This window comes from Berghia stephanieae, chromosome 10 (genome assembly GCF_034508935.2).
Source record: "Berghia stephanieae isolate SIO BIC M18660-M18661 chromosome 10, UCSD_Bste_1.3, whole genome shotgun sequence".
NCBI classification, from domain to species: domain Eukaryota; kingdom Metazoa; phylum Mollusca; class Gastropoda; order Nudibranchia; family Aeolidiidae; genus Berghia; species Berghia stephanieae.
Window position 1 is genome coordinate 35,708,493 of NC_088369.1, and position 22,500 is coordinate 35,730,992.

General features: G+C 36.8%; 1 protein-coding gene across 1 annotated transcript in view; it reads right to left on the minus strand.

Moving 5' to 3' along the window:
* Positions 1-11,053: 11,053 nt before the first annotated feature.
* The window catches only part of LOC144981052 (uncharacterized), a 14,147-nt gene continuing 2,700 nt past the window's right edge, over positions 11,054-22,500 (minus strand). Inside the window, exons 3-5 of the mRNA XM_078929145.1 lie at positions 17,169-17,334; positions 15,124-15,333; positions 11,054-13,556 (exon numbers count right to left, since the gene is read on the minus strand). Of these exons, the coding sequence (XP_078785271.1) occupies positions 11,938-13,556; positions 15,124-15,333; positions 17,169-17,334 (1,995 nt within the window). The 3' untranslated portion in view covers positions 11,054-11,937. The remainder of the gene's footprint in view (positions 13,557-15,123; positions 15,334-17,168; positions 17,335-22,500) is intronic.

Below are 22,500 nucleotides of genomic sequence, written 5' to 3' on the forward strand. Positions count from 1 at the left end.
CTTTAAGAACTATTATTATTGTAGGGCTACTTGCAGAGGGAGTGTATATATATATATATAATATATATATATATATATATATATATATATATATATATATATATATATATACATACATACGTTCCTGTACTACAATAAGTACGACTTCTTCACTCCTTTACCATATTCGTGGGAACGTTTAATGACAAAACTGTAGAATCAGTGTAGTAAAGTGTTCCATGGTGAGTAGGGAGTCCAGGAAATGATTATGACATTGTTTACATTGTGTAACTGGTCCAAATTCATCACCCACGATAGCCTAGACATCTCATAGACTGCTAGATATTCCCAGTGAAATTTGATACCCCACCCCTACACTTGTTACATATTTGTTGAACTGAATTAACATTAGTGCAACAGAAAGTAGACAGTTTGTATTATGTACTAGTGTGAATAATAATAAACTGCAATGTCTGATTGTTGTTGTAGGGATTGCAGAAATATTTGATTTAAACGATAAATGTAGTGAAAATGTGAGTCTACTTTGCTGTGTTCCTGAGAAAGAAATATACTGATGATATCTCTGATATTTAGTCCACCGTGTGAGGGGATTTCAATCTATAACATGAGTGATATAGATTTACATTTAAGATAATTGTGGCTTGGCTATGCCATTATTTATCAGACCAATTAGACTACTCGCTTCACTGACTGCAGGCACGTGCCATGCCAGAGCGCAGGTAAAGAGAAGGAGAGTAGTGACCTTGTGACCTAGCATCTCAACTAAGTGATCCGCTGGTAAACCACTGTGAGATAGATAGATAGATGAATGGATGGATAGATAGATAGATAGATAGATAGATAGATAGATAGATAAGATATATAGATGGATAGATAGATAGAGAGATAGATAGATAGATAGATAGATAGATAGATAGATAGATAGATAGATAGATAGATAGATAGATAGATAGATAGATAGATAGATAGATAGATAGATAGATAGATAGATGAATGGATGGATAGATAGATAGATAGATGAATGGATGGATGGATAGATAGATAGATAGATAGATAGATAGATAGATAGATATATGGATAGATAGATAGAGAGATAGATAGATAGATAGATGAATGGATGGATAGATAGATATATAGATTTATAGATAGATAAATAGACAGGTTAGTGGATAGATGGATAGATTTGCGGATTGATCTATGGGTTGATAGATATATAGATAGATATAAAGATATAGATGATAAAAAGACTGACAACTAAGTATTATAGAAAGTAGGAGAGAGAGAGAGAGAGAGAGAGAGAGAGAGAGAGAGAGAGAGAGAGAGAGAGAGAGAGAGAGAGAGAGAGAGAGAGGGAATTAGAGAGAGAGAAATTGTTATTATTATTATTATTATTATTATTATTATTATTATTATTATTATTATTATTATTATTATTATTATATTGATGCTATGCGTTTAAGTAAATTATTCACATCATCCGCAAGCCATATATATCGTACCTACACCAAAAACTATGTGAACCCTAAAAAGGTTACATTCTGATTGGTCTAATTTATTGAGAACTAACCTCAAAAATGGCTGTCTAAAGCAATAACAATGAGCTGAGTGACATCACTTTCGTTCCGTCTATAGATTAAACGAAGTAGATAGCGTGCGCTTGGCTAAGAAACTCACGACATTGCCATCCGGAAGTATAACGGACCAGCACACAAAACTATGTGTGACTTTGAAACGTTTATAGTCTAGTAAATACCGTTTAGTGAGATTTACTCATAAACGTGGATGGCAAAAAACAATAACAAAAACATGCGTGGCGTCATCTTCGAACTATCTATACACGAGTAAGAGTAACTTCCATAACGCTCGTGACCGCGCTACTACTCCTTATTCATATTGACGAATTCTTACTGTTGTCGACCTAACCCCTGTAAATCGTCAGATTTATAGCTTGACAGATTAACAAGACCACTGTACACATATTATAAGAGAGCTGTGTTGTTTCATAACAAAGACAGAAATGAGACTAAGCTTCTCTCTCTCTCTCTCTCTCTCTCTCTCTCTCTCTCTCTCTCTCTCTCTCTCTCTCTCTTAGATGTCCATAATATATATATTATATCCACAGTCTTCACGGGCTTGGTGTATGACCAGCCCTCTTGTTAGATGTTGGTCACGCTAGAATGACGCTGTCTGCAATGAGATAATCATTGTTGTTAGAACTTGCACTGACCGTAGCCATCGTTATGTTATAGCCTGATACTGAAATCCAAAAGGACTGGCAGTTTGACGTCATTATTTGTTTTTTTGCACCGCCTAGTGAGTTGTCGTCAGTAGTTCTCATGGAAACAAGTTATTTCATTGGTTGAAATATTGAATACAACTCACGATTTGTTTTCTTTTGTGGCAAAAGACTGGCATTTTGACGTCATGTTTTGGTCAGTATCAGGCCATAACTTAACGAAGGCCACGCACTGACCGTGGCCTTCGTAAAGTTATGGCCTCGGATGGCAAAAAACAATAAGAAAGACATGAGTGACGTCATCTTCCAACTATCTATAACTTGGCTCCTGTTTGTCACATGCAACAATAGATCATTGACCGGGCAGGGGGGGGGGGGGGGGGGGGGGGGGGGCAGCGTGTGTGGCTCAGCGGTACACCGGTCTTTGCTTCGTACCCAAATGGTACCGAGTTCGACTACCCGCTTCGTTGTTTGGCCCCTTGAGCAAGTCACCTCGCCTTTAGCTCACTTTGCGGCGCTGCACTGTGGATAACGCCTGAGTTATTCCAATCTTCCCTTGGAATAGTTCAAAAAGACAAATTTCCCCTGGGGATGAATAAAGGTATTTTTAAAAATTATTATTCATTTGTGACCCTTCGCCTCAAAACGTATTAAGTCGGGTTGGTTAAGATGTTGAAAATTGAATTTATAGCCAGAAATATCAGACTTGTGTTGAGTTTGTATGTTTTATTGAGGAAAATGGATACCATATTTTAGGGTGCTGATGCCAACAATTTATAGTTTTGACCAGTTTAACATTTAATTCGGCTTTTAAACATGTGGTTCGTTCCAACATAAAATCGTTTTGAGACGATGGGTCACATTTATTAATTCTTGACCAATTTTCGGAGATCTTCATTAGTTTAGATTAATGGGCGTGATCAAAATTACATCTCCGTGTGCTCGAGGTCATTGGTCACATTGCAAAGTGTGCTCAAAATGACCCACACAGTGAAAAGTGTTCACAGTTTGAGATATATCCAACGTTACAATTGGTCATTTTGCTCAGCATGACTCCTGGGTATGTTTACAACTTTCATAAACAAAGCAGCGTGTTTAGACACATTGAGAAATGTCCAATCGTTGGACAGCAACAAATCATGTGATCGATGACTAGGTTGGATGAAAACATGAATATAAAGATAGTTTGCCTTTGTCTAAGAAGCTCATAACATTGCCATCCGGAAGTATAACGGACCAACACACAAAACTCTGGTTCATACAGTTAAGTGAGAGAAGTACTCATAAACGTGGATGGCAACAAACAATAATAAAGACCAGAGTGACGTCATCTTCGAACTATCTATATATAGATCGCTCCCATTAACCAGTAGATTATTGACCAATCAAAACATGGAATATGTGACAAACTCACTCAATCCTAGAGACTTTTGCTTCTTTTCAAAATTAGAAAAAAAATGTATTAAAAATGAGCATGTACATAGATAGTTTTATTCAACTATCATTAACATACAAAAACTAAAAACATTAGCTTTGATACTACGCCTATAGATAGTTCGAAGATGACGGTCACTCATCTCTTTGTTATTGTTTTTTGCCATCCGCGTTTATGAGTAATGCTCACTGAACTGTATAAACCAGACTATAAACGTTCATGGGTACACACAGTTTTGTGTGTTGGTCCGTTATACTTCCGGATGGCAATGTTATGAGCTTCTTAGCCAAGCGCATACTATCTATAATTTGTCTCATAAAAATGTAATATATAGGCATGGTGTAAAAGCATAGCAATATGGAGAGCATTGGGTAAACTACGGATATAGATAGAATGCGCTTGGCCAAGGAGTTCACAACATTGCCATCCGGAAGTATAACGGACCAACACACAAACTCTGTGTAACCATGAACTTTTATAGTCTGGTTAATACAGTTTAGTGAGAACAACTCACAAACGCGGATGGCAAAAACAATAACAAAGGCCTGAGTGACGTCATCTGCATACTATCTATAGATCTAGTAGGTGTTAGGGTTGAGTAAGCTGAACGTGCTCGGACTAACATTGCTGGTCGATTATTTTATCAACAACAACAAAAAAACGTGAATGAAATCGACAGCTCTCTCTCTCTCTCTCTCTCTCTCTCTCTCTCTCTCTCTCTCTCTCTCTCTCTCTCTCTCTCTCTCTCTCTCTCTCTCTCTCCTCTCTCTCTCTCTCTTTCTCTCTCTGATCATTGTTTTTGTTTTTATCCCGCCAAATGGGGTGAATAGTTGTCACACGATTTTCTCAATCAGATTATAAACGTTTCAATTTACACGCAGTTTGTATGTGTTGGTTTTATTGATGCTATGCGCTCATAAAAAAACTAATAACATCCGCCCGCCAGATGTAACATACCAACACACAAAACAATGTGTAATATAGATAGAATGCGCTTGACCAAGGAGTTCACAACATTGCCATCCGGAAGTAAAACGGACCAAGACACAAACTCTGTGTAACCATGAACTTTTATAGTCTGGTTAATACAGTTTAGTGAGAACAACTCACAAACGCGGATGGCAAAAACAATAACAAAGGCCTGAGTGACGTCATCTGCATTCTATCTATAGATCGTGCCCATTTTTCGGCTATGTGGTCTAGTTGTATGACACTCGCTTTCGGATCGGAGGGTCCTGGGTTCGAGCCTCGCGCTCGGCGCATAGTTGAGTCCTTGGAAAGGGCTCTTTACTCACATTCTCTCACCTTACTCGGGTGTAAAATGAGTACCTGGCCGTTAACAGCGTTGTCTTTGTCCGAAAAATTGTAATATCGCCTAACAGGCGTCATCTCCCGTCCTATATGTTAAATGTTGCTGTTGGTCAGGGACCCCTTGTAAAGCGCTTTGAGCACATTTAGTGGGTATTGAGCAAAATAAAGCTTTTTTTTAAAAAAAAAATCTTATAGAAAGACGTCACTTAGGTCTTTGTTATTGTTTTTTATATAGTATGCGCTTGGCTAAGGAGCTCATAACCTTGCCATCCGGAAGTATAACGGACCAACACACACAACTGTGTGTATCCATGAACGTTTATAGTCAGGTTAATACAGTTTAGTGAACATTACTCGTAAACGCGGATGGCAAAAAACAATAACAAAGACCCGATTGACGTCATCTCCGAACTATCTAACGTGTATCGTCTGATCAATAACAATTTAATGAGAACAACTCATAAAAAAAACGGCTGGGTCAAAACAATAACAAAGAGCTGAGTGACGTTAATTTCGTTCCATCGATTAATCAAGCGGAAGAACAGTGCGTCCCATGAATAGTAAAACTTGTCTCGTTTGCTGTGGTTACCAATCACTGCCGTTGTGCGGCTAAGTGGTCTAGTGGTATGACACTCGCTTTCGGATCGGAAGGTCCTGGGTTCGAGCCTCGCGCTAGGCGCATAGTTGATTGAGTCCTTGGAAAAGACTCTTTACTCACATTCTCTCACCGTACTCAGGTTTAAAATGAGTACTTGGCCGTAATCAGTGTTGTCTCTGTCCGAAAATATTTTAACATCGCCTAACAGGTGTCATTTACCGTCCTAAATGTTAAATGTTGCTGTTGGCTAGGGACCCCTTGTAAAGCGCTTTGAACACATTTAGTGGATATTGCTCTATATAAAGCTCAATTTTTTTAAATAATTTTTTGTACATAATAACGACTGTCCGAGGGGCGTGGTGATGTTCCCTTTCACTAGGTATCTATTGAGCAACAATTTGCTTCACAGGAAGATCACTGATGGGAGCGATCTGACACTGGCTTTCGGATCGGAAGGTCCTGGGTTCGAGCCTCGCGCTCGGCGCATAGTTGAGTCCTTGAAAAAGGCTCTTTACTCACATTCTCTCACCGTACTCAGGTGTAAAATGAGTACCTGGCCGTTAACAGCGTTGTCTTTGTCCGAAAAATTATAATATCGCCCAACAGGCGTCATGTCCCGTCCTACATGTTAAATGTTGCTGTTGACCAGGGACTCCTTGTAAAGCGCTTTGAGCACGTTTAGTGGATCTTGCGCTATATAAAAGCTCAATTTATTGATTTTCCTTATGGTCGATGACATCTAAACTTTGAAATATGCAATAATTGGGGGGGGGGGGGGGGTTGTTATTTTTAAATCTTGTTTATCCTATGTGAAGTATGTGAATTATTTGAGTTGTACCAAGGACTTCTTCTTCTTAATTATTTTTTTTGTCTCACGATTGTATTTAATTATCAATTTATAATCCAACCTATTAAATAACTACTCTATTAATTAAATATTTAGATGGTTTTACATTAATATTATTATCACCATTATAATAATAATAATAATAATAATAATAATAATAATAATAATAATAATTATTATTATTATTATTATTATTACTATTATTATTATTATTATTATCATTGTTTGCTTTGCTTTATTACTGATTTTACTTACTTGATTTGTTGATGCTGATATTCTTGTATGAGTTATATTGGCAATTGCCTAAAAATAAACTTTTGAATTGAATTGAATATCTTACTAAAGGCTTAATAATACTAATTATCCTTTAAATGCCTTATACAATAGTTTATAGTTACAGAATCTCACATAGCTTGCATTGCACCATTCAAAGACAGTTTTACACAACTTTGAATGTCAGGAAAAATATATCAATTAATAGGGCAATGATATCGTCTTATTTGTTTTGATTTCTTTTTGTTTGTTTTTTACACACACACGCACACACACACACACACACACACACACACACACACACACATTCGGGTGCGTGGTCACAAAAACGCGCCGCTGTTAATTTATTTCCATTGTAAAAAGTTAAATAGGTATCTTTTTCACAATTTTCACTACTATTAGAATTATTCTTTGTTGATAAATTGTAAACAGGGGCTGGCTCGTTTGGTTCAAATGGTGCCTGGCACCGCATCCATCTTTTAAAAATGGATGACAGCATTTTTAAAAATATATAAAACTGAGAAAAGGTATATACCGCCTTTTGTCAACAGTGCGAAACAGACTCCCTTGGTGTCACAACGCCTTCTATCCACACTACTAACCCAATAGATATAATGCGCTTGGCCAAGGAGTTCACAACATTGCCATCCGGAAGTATAACGGACCAACACACAAACTCTGTGTAACCATGAACTTTTATAGCCTGGTTAATACAGTTTAGTGAGAACAACGCACACACGCGGTGGCAAAAACAATAACAAAGGCCTGAGTGACGTCATCTGCATACTATCTATAGCCTTCAACAGTCATGACGTCACTTCCCTCGTAATGACGCATAGTAACTTAGTAACTGGTTCTAAACAATCGGAACAATGACTTTTATACATCCTGATCACATGACATATGAAAAGTTTTTGCCACCATGAAGAATAAAAAGCACCGATTTTCTTTGTTTAGAACCACGCTGCTCGCCGTTGCTGGGTAACGTGACATCAGACTAGTGAATCCCATTCTGCGTGTTGGCACGATTGATCTGGTGAGGACAGCTGTTGAGTATTATAACTGAACGCATGCCATCGATAGAATAGATTGTATGCGCTTGGCTAAGAAGCTCACAACATTGCCATCCGGAAGTATAACGGACCAACAAACAAAACTCTGTGTACCCATAAAATGTTATAGTTTGGATAATACCGGTAATTAAGTGAGAATTACTTTATGAGTAAATCTCACTAAACTGTAGTTAGTAAGCAGACTATAGATAGTATGCAGATGACGTCACTCAGGCCTTTGTTATTGTTTTTGCCATCCGCGTTTGTGAGTTGTTCTCACTAAACTGTATTAACCAGACTATAAAAGTTCATGGTTACACAGAGTTTGTGTGTTGGTCCGTTCTACTTCCGGATGGCAATGTTGTGAACTCCTTGCCAAGCGCATTCTATCTATAATATACGTTCAAGGTTACACAAAACTACGTGTAACCTTGAATGTTTATAGTCGGGATAATACAGTTAAGTGAGACTTACTCATAAACGCCGATGGTAAAATACAATAACAAAGAACGAGTGACGTCAACTTCATACTATCTATAGCCATAAAGTTCGATGGGTTTATCCGTGGCCTTCGTAAAGTTTTAGCCTGACACTGACCAAAAAATGACGTCAAAATGCCAGTCTTTTGCCACAAAAGAAAACAAATCGTGAGTTGTATTCAATAGTTCAACCAATGGGACCACTTGTTTCCATGAGCACTACTAACGACAACTCACTAGGCGGTGCAAAAAAAAAAAAAAAAAAAAAAATGACGTCAAACTGCCAGTCCTTTTGGATTTCAGTATCAGGCTAGAACATAACAGGGCAGCGTGGCTCAGCGGTACAGTCTTTGCTTCGTACCCAAAAGGTAACGAGTTCGACTACCCGCCGCTGCGTTGTGTGGCGTTGAGCAAGTCACCTAGCCCAAGCTCACTTTGCGGCGCTGCACTGCGTCTGACGCCTTGTAATCATATGCGTCGCCATTAGTAGCGCCACTGAAAGCAAGCTTGAGGATATTATATTATATTATATTTGGCATAAAGAACCAACTCATTCAAATTCTTCAAAATGTTCCTTGTAGCTTCTCATTTTGTTAAGAATGAAAACTTTTTTGCTGCATCATTATAATGAGGCGGTGCGTACCAGATTCTGAACTTGTCTCGTAGTTCTATGTTTTTATTATTATTATTATTATTACTATTATTATTATTATTATTATTATTATTATTATTATTATTATTATTATTATTACTATTATTATTATTATTATTATTATTATTATTATTATTATTATTATTATTATTATTAATATTACTTACTTACTTATACTTACTTATTTACTTACAAACTAATTTTTGGGCTTGAAGTTTCGGAAAATTCATCCAGTAAGTAACCAAGTGTATATAGCATAACCATCTATTTGAACTCCTCCATTTTATTGAAGATGACTATGACTTGTCTTTCGCCTTTCTCTGCAGTGCCAATATAAAGCTGATACATAAAGCATATAAAGCCTTCTCAATTACCAACAATAAAAAACATATTTTATACCATGAATTTAGTATTTTACCATCTGGGAGAAGGTTTTGTCAGATTAAATGTAGAACTAACAAGTATAAATCAACGTTCGTTCCATCAGCAATAAAAATGTTGAATATTTCATATGGTACAGCAAAACCAAGGATTGATGCGTTGACTGATTGACTGATTAATTTATTTAATTTTAGATTAAGTGACCAATTGATAATGATGATAATATTTGGTGTTGAATTGCCAAAAATGTAACGAATTGAAAATGAAATGAATATGTTTATGTAGTGTATATCGTACGCGTGAAAGAAAGAGAGAGAGAGAGAAAGAGAGAGAGAGAACGAGAGAGAGAGATAGAGAGAATAAGTAGGAGTGAAGTATCTGTTCAATGTTATAGTTATCATATAACACTATAACAAGTGTAACTAAATGACAAATTGCCATATTTGTGGACAAAAAAGATCTATTATTATTATTATTATTATTATTATTATTATTATTATTATTATTATTATTATTATTATTATTATTATTATTATTATTAACTATAAATCATATCCATACATATTATTATATTGATAATTAGCATAATTATTTAGGGATTGCACACACACATACATACACATACATACATAAGCACACACACACACACACACACACGCATGCACGCACGCATACATACATACAACACAAACACGCAAAACACACACACTCACACACACACACATACCCACACACCCACACACATAAATACAAAATAAAAATGATTTCAATAGATGAGTCCGGCAATATCCGTCGTTGTTTTTGTCATTTGTTCCAGATCAATAGTATAATAATAAAGCCAATCAATTTCCCTTCCAGCTGCCACTTACCGGGTATACCTCTGTTGCATTGTTTAGCCAATTTCTATTATAAAATGTTTAATAACTAGTTTATTTACTTTCTTTTGTTGCCCAGAATTCCGTTTGCTAATTAGTAGGTTGTGTCCCTTGATAGGTGACAGGTGTGTCCGCCACCTACTCTATAGATAGTTCGAAGATGACGTCATTCAGGTCTTTGTTATTGTTTTTTTTTTTTGCCATCCGCGTTAATGAGTAATTCTCACTAAACTGTAATCTTCTTCTTCTAGGTTCCATGCCTGGTCCAGGCTTCGGATACTGCATGAATTATCTCTCTTCATTCCTCCCTGTCTCTTGCTTTTTCAACCAGCTCTTGGATTGTTAGGTTGGTGAAGCCCTTCAGTTGGTCTATGAGTGTTTTTCTTTGTCTCCTCCGGGCGCGTTTACCAGGTATTTTCCAGACTATAAAAGTTCATGGTTGCACAGAGTTGTGTGTGTTGGTCCCTTATACTTCCGGATGGCAATGTTGTGAGCTTCCTAGCCAAGCGCATACTATCTATAGCCTTGTCAATTTGTCACTCAGCATCTCAATAGGAACATAATATAAATGTTGCTGCTCGAAGCTCGAAGTAATAAATAACAATGTGAAATTGAATGTAAGCTTCAATTTGATATACGAAAACAGATAAAATGGACCTCTCAGGTTTCCCCTTTATCAACAAAACAAGATGAATGAAACACTACAGATGACTACAAATGATTCATCTGTAGTGTTTCATTCATCCTGTTTTGTTGATAAAGGGGAGACCCGAAACGTCCATTTTATCTGTTTTTGTAATTATATTGAAGCTTACATTCAATTTCACATTGTTATTTATTTCAGTAGGAACATATATCTTTGTGGGAGGTGTCTGTGCAAACAGTTGTGAAAACAGCACATAATGGCTATAATGTCATGTTCATATTCAAAGCTTTATTTGAGGCAATTACAAATATTTAACATTCCTTAACATAGAATTTCCATTGAACAAATAAAAACAGGAAAAACAGGCTTGTAGTTGGTTTGTTTACAAATAACTTCTCCACCGGTGATGTTCAATCAAGGGACGCTATTCTTCCGCTAATCTCATTCCCTATAGATAGTATGCACTTTGCTTAGAAGCTCATAACATTGCCATCCGGAAGTATAACGGACCAACACACAAAACTGTGTGTATTCATGAACGTTTATAGTCAGGTTAATGCTGTTCAGTGAGCATTACTCATAAACGCGGATGGCAAAAAACAATAACAAAGGCCTGAGTGACGTCATCTACGAACTATCTATAGAAGAGTTGAGAATGTCATGTTGTAACACGTTACAATTTAAAGATGATAATCAAATGTCTATACCATCAGCAAATATTTTACAATTTGAGTTGATAACTTGAAGTAGAACCTAGATCATTAATATATCAAAAACATGGAAGGCGCACCCAAAACACTTCCCTGGGGAACACCGCTAGTACTATTCGGAAATTTGATCTTATTATTGTTGTTGTTTCTATTATTATTATTATTATTATTATTATTATTATTATTATTATTATTATTATTATTATTATTATTATTATTATTATTATCATTATTGTTATTATTATTCTTAACTAAATGTCCATAAGCGATTATTAATATTATCATTATCATCATCATCTTCATCATCATCATCATCATCATCATCATCATTATCATCATTATTATTGTCATTATTATTATTATTATTATTATTATTATTATTATTATTATTATTATTATTATTATTATTATTATTATTATTAGTTTTAACCAGATGTCCGTTCTAGGGATTTGAAGCAAAATCACATTTGCAATCGGAAGATGGACAATAGCCAGCTATACAATTGTGATAACACCATTCGGTAAGACCTGGTACGTCTGAAAGAGCTTGACACTTGAGCGTAGAATGAGCATTCAGGTTTTGAAATGATTTTGGCTTATCTGGATGAGGTGGGATAAAAGAGCCTGGATCTGAAGTCGTTCTTAGTTTCTGGAGAGATTTGATGAACGGACTGAATGCTTTATTAACTCCATTTTTGTCTTGAGACAAATTTGGTAGTTGTTGAGGCACCTGTGTTGCTTGTTGAGGCATTTTGGTGTCGATTGATAGCCCTGTCAATGCACTTTGAGCAAACTGACATTTGCAATGAGTTTGAGGACAGTTGCCAGCCATACAGTTGTGATAACACCATTCTGTAAGACCTGGTACGACTGAGAGAGCTTGACATGTGAGAGTGGAGTGAGGATTCATGTTTTGAAATGACTTTGGCTTATCTGCGTGAGGTGGGATAAAAGAGCCTGGATCTGAAGTCGTTCTTGGTTTCTGGAGGGATTTGATGAAAGGACTGGATGCTTCATTAAGTCCATTTTTGAGTTGAGAATAAGTTGGTGGTTGTCGAGGCAAATTTGGTAGTTGTTGAGGCAAATGTGTTGTTTGTTGAGACAAATCGGTGTCGATTGATGGCCCTGCCAATGCACTTTGAGCAAACTGACATTTGCAATGAGTTTGAGGACAATTGCCAGCCATACAGTTGTGATAACACCATTCTGTAAGACCTGGTACGTCTGAGAGAGCTTGACATGTGAGAGTGGAGTGAGGATTCATGTTTTGAAATGACTTTGGCTTATCTGCGTGAGGTGGGATAAAAGAGCCTGGATCTGAAGTCGTTCTTGGTTTCTGGAGAGATTTGATGAAAGGACTGGATGCTTCATTAAGTCCATTTTTGAGTTGAGAATAAGTTCGTGGTTGTTTAGGCAAATTTGGTAGTTGTTGAGGCAAATGTGTTGTTTGTTGAGACAAATCGGTGTCGATTGATGGCCCTGTCAATGCACTTTGAGCAAACTGACATTTGCAATGAGTTTGAGGACAGTTGCCAGCCATACAGTTGTGATAACACCATTCTGTAAGAACTGGTACGTCTGAGAGAGCTTGACATGTTAGAGTGGAGTGAGGATTCATGTTTTGAAATGACTTTGGCTTATCTGCGTGAGGTGGGACAAAAGGAAATGATGTCGTTGGTAATATTTGTTGACTATTATCATTCAAGTCACCGCCTGATCTCCACAATGACGTTATTGTAGTTTGAGCCGGTGTGTTTGTTCCGTCAATGGCTTTCACCATGACAGGCACTCTTGAAGTCATTTTGAAAATATCAGAGTTTACATTGACACCACCTTGATGGGATCCTAACTTCTCTGGGTGCTTGAGATCATTTGTTTTAGGAGTTGAGGTAATCCCTTCCAATGGTGACGCTATAGTGCCTCTTTTACTCAAATCTGTCTTCTGCTTGGTGTCGGTGCTAGGTTTGATTCTGATGTCAGCACATCCGTAAAACTCTTCCTGGTTTGTGTAGCCGCATCCAATACAACCATGACCATCGGGTTCCGTGCCCCAGTTATTACCTGTCAGGAATAAGTGAAATATATATATATATATATATATATATATATATATATATAGAGAGAGAGAGAGAGAGAGAGAGAGAGAGAGGGAGAGAGAGAGAGAGAAAGAGAGAGAGAGAGAGAGAGCACTTTCTCGTGATGTAGTATGGCGCTGAACAAATACAATGTATGTTTATCATCAGTATTATTTAAGTTGAGTAAAGTATAGAAACTCAGTTGCAGCCATGTAGCACCTACATAGTTTCGTATTTTTGAAACGACAGGTCATATTTTATAATCATTCAGAGCCATCGGGCCCGTAGAGCCGGAGCTTATCCCGGTTTTATGGCGTGAAACGGACAATTGCAATTGCTCTCTATTATTCGGATAGGAGGCTGATCTATCGCAAAGTAATTTCCGCCAAATCTAAAAGCCCCTCTACCCATTCACTGCTGGATAGACAGAGGGGTCAGAAAATAGTTTCGACTGCATCCGGGATTGATTTTGGTCACATTGCGTATATATTTTTGATATACATTCTCATTGTACATGGTACACCTGGAGCACCTTCAACAACAAGACTCAAATCGAGAGGACCTTCCCACCTACAAAAATAGTGGACTACAGAGTGGAGGAAAACTGGAGAGAAATGTGGAACAGGGAAACACCAAAGTGGGATGCCTGCATTCCACAACGCCAGGAAATACTGGGTTTCCCCAAATTGCTTCTTAACAGTACATGACAGAACTGCATCAAATCTGTGCAGATGGTAACTTGGGAGCAATGATGTTTGCCGGAAATGCCAGGCAGCTCCAGATACCAGCGATCACATCGTCCTCCACTGTCCAGTTACTAAACTTGAAGGTGGGTTTGAAACAGTTCTTAGGGCGGAGCGGAGGGAGACTTTCGAAGCTGGGTTGACGAAATGAAAATTGAGGTGAAGCCATACGCTACGACTACTACTACTACTACTACTACTACTACTACTACTACTACTACTACTACTACTACTGCTGCTGCTGCTACTACTACTACTACTACTACTACTACTACTACTACTACTACTGCTGCTACTACTACTACTACTACTACTACTACTACTACTACTACTACTACTACTACTACCACTACTACTACTACTGCTGTTGCTGCTACTACTATACTACTACTACTACTACTACACTACTACTACTATACTACCTATACTAATACTACTACACTACTACATACTACTACACTACTACTATACTACTACTATACTACTACTATACTACTACTACTACTACTATATACTACTTACTATCTACTACTACTACTACTACTACTACTACTACTACTACTATACTACTACTACTACTACTACTACTACTACTACTACTACTACTACTACTACTACTACTACTACTACTACTACTACTACTACTACTACTACTATACTACTACATACTACTTACTATACTACTACTTACTACTACTATAATAACTATACTACTACTACTAATACTACTACTACTACTACTACTACTACTACTACTACTACTACTACTACTACTACTATTATTGTACTTGGTGTCCAGACTGTACTTACCACCGTGGTAATGCCACTGGAGCATACAGAGATCGCAGCTAAGGTTCACAGGCAGCCGCACAGGAATACTTATCATGCGAGTCCCGTAATTTGCCACATTCAGTTTCGTCCCTGACCCGTCTGATAACTGAAGAGGGTAAAGGTCAAGGCATTCTTGCGTGGCCTTTACCTTGGGATCATTGGTTGGACAAATCTTAAATTCAAACCAACCTGAAAACCAAATAAGTTGATTTGGTCAGCTTTTACAAAGGTAATATATGTATATATATATATATATATATATATATATATATATATATATATATATATATATATATATATATATATATATATATATATATATATATATATAAAGGTATATAAAGGTTTTTAGGACAGCAATCGAAACATTATCTGACTACGCTAGCGAAGTCTCAGACTACAGAGGTCAATCTATTTTTAACTGAGGATTCCTCGGAAACGTATCGCAAAACGTCATAGAAATGTGTCATACGAAGTAACACAGAAATCATATCTATTTCTTCTTCGTGTTTGTTTTGATCGTTTTATTATATATATTTTTGGCCCCACAAATAAAAATAGTGTGAGACAAGTTTAGGAGTGTAAAAATTGTTTGAGAATGTGTGTGTGTAATGTTTTTAGTAAATATAAGTAACGATGGCACTTATCCACGGTGTAGCATTGTTCTAAGTAGAGTGCGGTGGGCGCTGCCTGAAGCATGGGGTCTCGAAAATACTAACGAAAGAATAATGATGGAGAGGAATCGGTGGGAACAATACAGACAATGTGCGTTTCGGATACAAACCCTTCGTCGGCACAACAAAAAACAAATAAAATGAAATGCAGTATAAATTGGATCGTCTGTACTCAACGATGGTTGGAGTGTGAACGAGTCGTTAGCGTGGTGTGATAGAAATGATAAGGCCAGTGAGAGACTGAAATTTCTAGAAATAATGGACCATTAAAGACATAATAGACATGTAATAGTAATAGTAGTATTAGTAGTAGTAGTAGTAGTAGTAGTAGTAGTAGTAGTAGTAGTAGAAGTAATGGTAGTAGTAGTAGTTGTAGCAGTAGTAGTAGTAGTAGTAGTAGTAGTAGTAGTAGTAGTAATAGTAATAGCAGTAGTAGTAGTAGTAGTAGTAGTAGTAGTAGTAGTAGTAGTAGTAGTAGTAGTAGTAGTAGTATTAGTAGTAGTAGTAGTAGTAGTAGTAGTAGTAGTAGTAGTGATAATAGTGAAAGTAGTAGTAGTAGTAGTACTACTACTACTAGTAGTAGTAGTAGTAGTAGTAGTAGTAGTAGTAGTAGTAGTAGTAGTAGTAGTAGTAGTAGTAGTAGAAGCAGGAGGAGGAGGAGGAGGAAGTTACTATGAAACTGTGTGTGTGTGTGGGGGGGGGGGGGGGGGAGGAGTCCCTGGAGAGTGTTTTGAATGGGCAAGATGAGGAGTGTATGTGCGATTGTCGAATCTTCGAGAAAAGAAAAGGAAAAAAATAAAAAAACAAAACAAAAAAAATGAACAAATAAATAAAAATAAATATAAAATCAAAAACTGTCGGGTATCCTTGTTCTAATCGCTGTACAATTATTTCCCCCAGCGAAGAGCACATATGATTTTGAAATTTAGTCGCGGGTGTAAATTTCACCCGTTTAGTCCCTCGTTTAAGACTTCGCGTAGTCCGGCTTCATGAATAGCTTACAACTCCGTTTAGTCTGAGACTACGGATTTAGTCTAGGACTATCGTCGTAGTCCCGCTCCATGAATTAGAGCCCTGCTCACATGACACGTGAACAATTTCTAGCCCGCATGAAGAATAAAAATTACCGATATTCTTTGTTTATAATTTTTTAAAATGAGATTTTATATAGTGCAATATCCACTAAATGTGCTCAAAGCGCTTTACAGGGTTTCCCGGGTCAACAGCAACATTTAACATGTAGGACGGGACATAACGCCTGTTAGGCGATATTACACCACATAGACCAACGTTTATAACCAAGCTGCTCGTTGCTGAGCGACGTGACATCAGACTATTTAATCCTATTACCTTTATGATTGGCTGTCAGATCCACCTTTAAGACAACCTCTTGTCCTTGTGTGTAATTCGCCGAAATTTTCCCGGTGGCGAATTCACCCCCAGCCTCATTCGGACGCTTTTTGTCATCATAGGGATCACCACATAACCCGCACTTGTAGCCTTGTTCTTGTTGGTGCTGATTGGTGGAAAACAAAATTGGACTTAATTCAGGACAAAAATAAATTGAGGTTTTATATAGCGCAATATCCACTAAATGTGCTCAAAGCGCTTTACAGGGGGTCCCCGAAGAACAGCAAAACGTAACATGTAGAACGAGTCATGACGCCGGGATGTCAGGCGATATTACAATTTTTTTCCGGACAGAGATAACGCTGTTAAAGGCCAGGTACTCATTTTATTCCTGAGCACGGTGGGAGAATGTGAGTAAAGAGCCTTTTCCAAGGACTCAACTATCCGCCGAGTATAAAACTCATTAAAGGCAATGTTAATTGTTCATAAATATAAAATCATAATAAATCTGACCCAAATTTTGTCAATTTTAAGTTGAAGTGAAATTTTATTCTTTTCTCTTTCACTTATTTTATTGAAAAGGTTATCACTGTGACAGCACACGAGCAGACTATTTGTGCTATAATATATTTATTTGTCTTTATGTCACAGACATCTCGTGGGCGTAGCATACATCTATTACCATAGATGAATTCTATGATTGCAGAAGCTGACGGACCGTGTAAAACGGGAGAATATTCATTATCAAATTACATAATTGTTATGCAATTTGTATGCTGTTACATCATTTTTGTTGTTGTTGTATAGATAGTATGCGCTTGGCTAAGAAGCTCACAATATTGCCATCCGGAAGTATAACGGACCAACACACAAAACTATGTGTAACCATGAACGTTTATAGATAGAATGAAGCTGGCGTTACTCGGGTCTTTGTTATTTTTTTTGCCATCCATGTTAATGAGTAATTCTCACTAAACGGTATTATCCAGACTATATAGAGAATGCGCTTGGCTTAGGAGTTCACAACATTGCCATCCGTAAGTATAACGGACCAAAACACAAAACTTTGTGTAACCATGATCGTTTATAGTCAGGTTAATACAGTTTAGTGAGATTTACTCATAAACGCGGATGGCAAAAAACAATAATAAAGATACGAGTGACGTCAACTTCAAACTATCTATAAAAGAGCTGTGTCAAAATAAATATCCACCAATCTCGACTATGTCACTGACCTTAAAAATAGATTATCGATTCAAATCCACGCGCACTTATTCGTAAGTCGGATAGCCCAATTTATTATGACCTCATTGTTGCAATGTAAATGTTGCTGCTCGAAGCTCGAAGAAATAACTAATATCTATTGTGAAATTGAATGTAAGCTTCAATTTAATGACAAAAACAGATCAAATGAACATTTCGGGTTTCCATTTTATCAGCAAACCAGGATGAGTAAAACACCACAGATGAATGAGATAACAACGCCACTACCACATTATTCCAATCATCTGTGGTGTTTTATTCAACCTGGTTTGTTGATAAAGGGGAGACTCGAAACGTTCATTTGATCTGTTTTTGTAATTAAATTGAAGCTTACATTCAAATTCACATTATTGGTTATTTCATTGTTGCAATAGAAATCTCAAAACATGACGCAAAAATGTTTTCAATTCCAGGTAACTGGACACATAATTGGGTTCGGAAATAAACCTGTATAAATGTACACGTTGATTCAGGCTGATAATATTTGGGTAAAAATTATCAACGGATATGACCTAAACGTGGTGAAAAGGTCTCAAATTAACAAGATGATCAAATAGAAATAGAAAAAATCAACAACAACAACAACAAACAAATAAATAATGGAAAACCCCAATGATTGACCTTCGAATAAATTAGTCATGTTATATAGCTCTTGGGTTTTAATGAGTACTGATAATAAAATAATAGTTATTAAGAAAATTGTATTGTTACTCAGATTTTGAATTTTATGCCGTTTATCATTGATTAAATCACTCAACCCTAAAACCGACGATAGATAGTTCGAAGATGACGTCACTCGGGTCTTTGTTATTGTTTTTTGCCATCCGCGTTTATGAGTAATGCTCACTGAACTGTATTAACCCGACTATAAACGTTCATGGATACACACAGTTTTGTGTGCTGGTCCGTTATACTTCCGGATGGCAATGTTATGAGCTTCTTAGCCAAGCGCACACTATCTATATCCGTAGTTTACCCAGGCTACTTTTACCCCATGCCTATTTATTACATTTTTCTGAGCAAATTATAGGTGTAGTATCAAAGCTATTTTTTTTTTAGATTTTACATGTTAATGGTAGTTGAATAAAACGATCTTTGTACATGCTCATTTTGAATACATTTTTTTTTTCAATTTTGAAAAGTAGGAAAAATCTCTCGGATTGAGTGAGTTAATAAATAAAAGTTGGATATCGAATTACAGAACAGTGTTGTTTAGTTTTTTCAATAATCAAATAACATTTGTTAAGTCGAATAAAGGGAGGTAAAAATCGGTCTCATCTTTTCAAAGATGACTGGATTAAAAGGTTGACTGTTGCGCCCCAAAGAAAAGGATTCGAACTAAAAATCAATCAGTATTAATGGGATGCAATGATGTCTCATCTCAAATATTTTGACATAATTTGTATTCCAAATGTTTCTAGTTGGATGTGAGGTGATATTAGGGAAATCTTGACCCTGGGACGTGTAATACGATTGTCACCCATCCGACCGATGACCACGGTCGGTAAAACAAATGTTAACCTATAAGCCATTCCTAAGAGATAATCTTATATCCTAAAATAAGATACAACTGGACGGGTTGAAACAAAAGAAAAGATTATCTTAATCCTTTTCCGTCATCAAAACTCGTCTATAGATAGTTCGAAAATGACGTAACTCTGGTCTTTGTTATTGTTATTTTTGCCATCCGCGTTTATGAGTAATGCTCACTGAACTGTATTAACCTGACTATAAACGTTCATGGATACACACAGTTTTGTGTGTTGGTCCGTTATACTTCCGGATAGCAATGTTATGAGCTTCTTAGCCAAGCGCATACTATATATCTATTAACCTTCACCAGGTTACTGGGCTTTTTTAAACAAATGGTTCATGGATCGATGAAGTCGACATTATGATTTGAATATGTAGGCTGAACATATGGAGGCATTGACAACAATTCAAATCCTTTAATCCTATTTTAAAGCTATTGAGATAAACACTTAAAAACAAATGTGATTTTTATAACGCGGCAACGATCGGTTTAAGTACGCACACATGAGATGCTCGGATTCGTTGACAACGTTCAAATCTCGCTTAAAGTTTTATCTTTTTACGTCATAATGTTGCAATATTATTTTCATATTTTGTTGTTGTTAAATTGAATTCGTATCACGTTTCCTTCACACTTGTCTCACAGTAATATGTTTTGTTTTATATCACTGTAAAGCGCTTAGAGCCTGTGACAACGGGGTAAAGCGCTATATAAATGCCATTTATTATTATTATTATTATTATTATTATTATTATTATTATTATTATCCACCGATCGGAGTCTCCGAGTACTGGATGATATTAGATTTATTTGTTTTTTTTTATCGCGTATACTTATATAAATCTTCTTTCTCTAGAGCATGTATATAGCGCAACATCCACGAAATGTGTTCAGGGTGCTTTACAAGGAATCCCAAGACAACAGTAGCACTTATGACGTAGGACGAATCCTGACGCCTGTTGGGCGATATTACAATTTTTTTCGGACAGAGAGGATGCTGTTAAAATCCAGGTACTGATTATACACCCGAGTACGGTGAGGGAATGTGAGTAAAGAGCCTTTTCCAAAGACTCAGCTCAGAGCGGGATTTGAACCTGAACCTGGGAGGTGTAATACGATTGTCACCCATCCGACCGATGGCCACACCACGGTCGGTAAGAAATAATCTTATACCGTAGAATAAGAGACCAGTGGACGAGTTGAAATAACAGAAAAGATTATCTTTATCCTATTGCGTCATCAAAACTCGTCTATTAACCTTCACCGTGTTCTTCTTCTTCCAGTGTCATCTCATGGGTTGAGGTCGACTTGAAATGACACGCCAATCTTCCCTCTTGACGGCTTGCTGACTGCATTCGGCTGCCGACAATCTTGTCCATGTCCTCACATCATCTATCCAAGTTCTTGCTGGCTGCCTCTTCCTCTTTTCCCCTCAACTCTACTCACCGTCTTACTGGCTTTTTTAAAACATGGTTTATGGATCGATGAAGTCAACATTATGATTTGAATATGTAGGTTGAACATTGCATTGACAACAATTCAAATCCTTTAATCAATTAATTGAGCTATTGAGGAAAACACTTAAGACAGATCGTTGTCGCGGTATAAAGATCACATCTGTTTTTAAGTGTTTTTCTCAAAAGGTCATGTTTTCCCCAAGTATCCCCTCACATTCAACTCGAAACATATGGAATACAAATGTCAAAATATTTGAGGTGAGACATCATTGCATCCCATTAACTCACTCAACCCTAGAGATTTTAGCTAGCTTTTCAAAATTGGAAAAAGGGTATTAAAAATGAGCGTGTGCACAGATAGTTTTATTCAACTACCATTAACATGTAAAAACTATAAAACACTACCTTTGATACTACATCTTTAATTTGTCTCAGAAAAATGTAATAAATAGGCATGGGGTAAAAGTTACCTGGGTAAACCACGGATATAGTCGGTGTTAGGGTTGAATGAGTTAATACTGATTGATCCAAACGATCATCACCTCCTTTAAAAAAAAACAAAAAAAAAAACTATAAACACGTGTAAACCTAAAAAAGATCCCCACCAAATTTTATCTAAAATTCATAAAGTAAAAACTGTTCTAATATAGATAGTATGCGCTTGGCTTAGAAGCTCATAACATTGCCATCCGAAAGTATAACGGACCAACACACAAAACTGTGTGTATCCATGCACGTTTATAGTCGGGTTAATACAGTTCAGTGAGCATTACTCATAAACGCGGATGGCAAAAAAACAATAACAAAGACCTGAGTGACGTCATCTTCGAACTATCTATACCACAAATAGGCCAATGATGAAAACGGTATAGATAGAATGCGCTTGGCCAAGGAGTTCACAACATTGCCATCCGGAAGTATAACGGACCAACACACAAACTGTGTGTATCCATGAACTTTTATAGTCTGGTTAATACAGTTTAGTGAGAACAACTCACAAACGCGGATGGCAAAAACAATAACAAAGGCCTGAGTGACGTCATCTGCATACTATCTATAGTCCTGAGACACCGACATA